This window comes from Pteropus vampyrus, unplaced genomic scaffold (assembly GCF_000151845.1).
Source record: "Pteropus vampyrus isolate Shadow unplaced genomic scaffold, Pvam_2.0 Scaffold309, whole genome shotgun sequence".
NCBI lineage: Eukaryota > Metazoa > Chordata > Mammalia > Chiroptera > Pteropodidae > Pteropus > Pteropus vampyrus.
The window spans coordinates 262,676-264,803 of NW_011889090.1; the positions used below are offsets into that span (position 1 = coordinate 262,676).

The window sequence follows — 2,128 nt, forward strand, 5'->3', positions numbered from 1 at the left end:
GGAAGACGCTGGTATCCGACTCTGCATGGCCTTCTCCACAGACGACCTTCTCGTGAGTTTGTGCGTCAACTCGTTACGTAAGGGGTATTTTCAATGCTATGCATTATGCGGGGAAACGCTGGGGGTCTCCGTGTCAAGAGTCCTTTAGTGATATTTGGGGAAATTAGTTGGGGTTTTCAGAGGGACGGGGAATCATTCCCCCCGCCCCCCGAAATAGCGGAATACGAGCTCCCACTGTTTTCAGGACGGATTGATTTCTGACACGAAGGGCGCTGCCCTGGCAGCTGTTGTTGCTGAGTGCCTACTGTGTGCTGGGTCCCACGCTGGGTGTTTCACACGCATTGCCCTCGTGCCCTCTCAGCAGCCCTAGGATGTAGGCACCCAGCGTCTTCCCTGGTTTTTTTATTTATTTTATTTTTTTTATACTTGGTCTTCCTAGGTGGTCTCCCATCCAAGTACTAACAAGGCCCGACCCTGCTTAGCTTCCGAGATCAGACGAGGTCGGGCCCGTTCAGGGAGGCATGGCCGTAGACTTTCCTGTTTTTTCGAGGCTGAGAGGGGCCAGGTTTGGCGATGAGGGGACCAGCAGGAGCTAGGGCTGGGAAGTGGGGTGGGTGGTGACCGCTAACTGACAGCTACTGATGTGGCAGTTGTCAGAGTCAAGACCTATGAAATGAATTCATTGTGTGGGGGAGAGGGCGGGACCAGGAGGGAGGGGAGCCCAGTGCCAGGCCTTAGGGACAGCTGTGCAAGCCCTGACCAGCGCACACAGAGCTGGCTAGGGAGACCGGCCAGGGCCAGAGCTGTGGTTGCCTGGCAGAGAGAGGTCCAGCCTGGCAGTGGGGTAACTGAGGCAGGGGCGTGGTCCTGGAGACCGATGGTCAGGACTGGACCTACCTCGGCCAGGGTCCTGCCCTCCAGCTGGGTCCATTACGTGACTGCTGGGGTACGAGCCGGGATCTGACCTAGGGACCTGGGGCTGACCCTGGCGGCCTCAGGCCTGTCGTCTGACTACCGCTGGGAGCCTACCAGGCCCACTGCCTGCGAGAGCATGAGTGAGCAGGGAAGGGAGACAGAGGAGGACGAAGGAGGGGGTGTTTCAGACACAGCACCCATGCTGCCCCAAAGGCTTCCTGACCGCCAGGCGTCTGCCCTGATATCAGCAGGGTGGGCAGGCCTGGCTGCCCGAGGCCTTGGGCCCCTGCTGCTGCCCAGCCGGGTTCTGGCAGGCCTCCTGCTCCTCCTGCTGCCTGCGGCCGTGTTCCTGCTGGTACTGCTGCCGGCAGCCGCCCCCGTCTACCTGGGATTCCTGTGCCACTCAAAGGTGAGCTGAGCCCAACGTGGGTAGGTGCACTGGCCGGGGTCCCTGGGGAGTGGGGTCCTGTGGAAGTTCAGGGCCCTGGGCCTGAAGGTGAATCTGCCCTCCTCTGGCATGGCCCCCTGGTCCCCAGAGACACATGTGCCCTCGCCAAGAGCCCTTCTCTGCCAAACCCTCCCCCACTGGCTGCAGCAAAAGAAGGGCTTTTGTTAACCACTGGGGGACAGCTCTCTACCCTCCCCTGAGGCTTCCCAGCCTTGTACCAGGCAGAGGCCACCGGAGCCTGGACAGCTGGGCAGGGTGGAAGGAGGAGAAGATGAGGATATTGTCCACTTTCACCATTCCACAGCCCCTCCAGCCCTCGCGCCTTCATACATTGCTTGCCACCCGCCTCTCCTGCCCTGGGCTGGGTTTCTCCATGTGGAATGGGCTTGGTCTGGGGCAGGGAAGGCGTAGGCAGATGGGCCCCGTGTCCTCTTTCTGTAGGCATAAGGCAGGGGAGGGGGATTCAGCACGGGGCCGCAGAAGAGAAGGTGACGCCAGCTGGTGATACCCACAGGTCGGGGCTTAGGTCAGATGCCCGCATAGGGAAGCGGGAATCGCGCAAGCGGGGACGGGACGGAGGGGTGGGAATTCTGAGCCTCCCTTCAAGGGCTCCTGCTCTGGGCATTTACCGCTTGGGTCCGCGTCCCCCATTCTTGGCTCAGAAATTCCAGACCCACATGGGCCCCAAGCCTCCCAGCTCCGCCAGACCTCAGGCCCCGCCCCCTCCACGCCTAGCCCCTGGCAGTCCGTTGCCAGGCCCCGCCT

General features: G+C 61.4%; 1 protein-coding gene across 1 annotated transcript in view; it reads left to right on the top strand.

Moving 5' to 3' along the window:
- The first annotated feature begins 1,051 nt into the window (after window positions 1–1,051).
- Window positions 1,052–2,128, top strand: part of TMEM88B (transmembrane protein 88B) — a 1,620-nt gene continuing 543 nt past the window's right edge. The window contains exon 1 of the mRNA XM_011377332.2: window positions 1,052–1,324. Within this exon, the coding sequence (XP_011375634.1) occupies window positions 1,052–1,324 (273 nt within the window). The remainder of the gene's footprint in view (window positions 1,325–2,128) is intronic.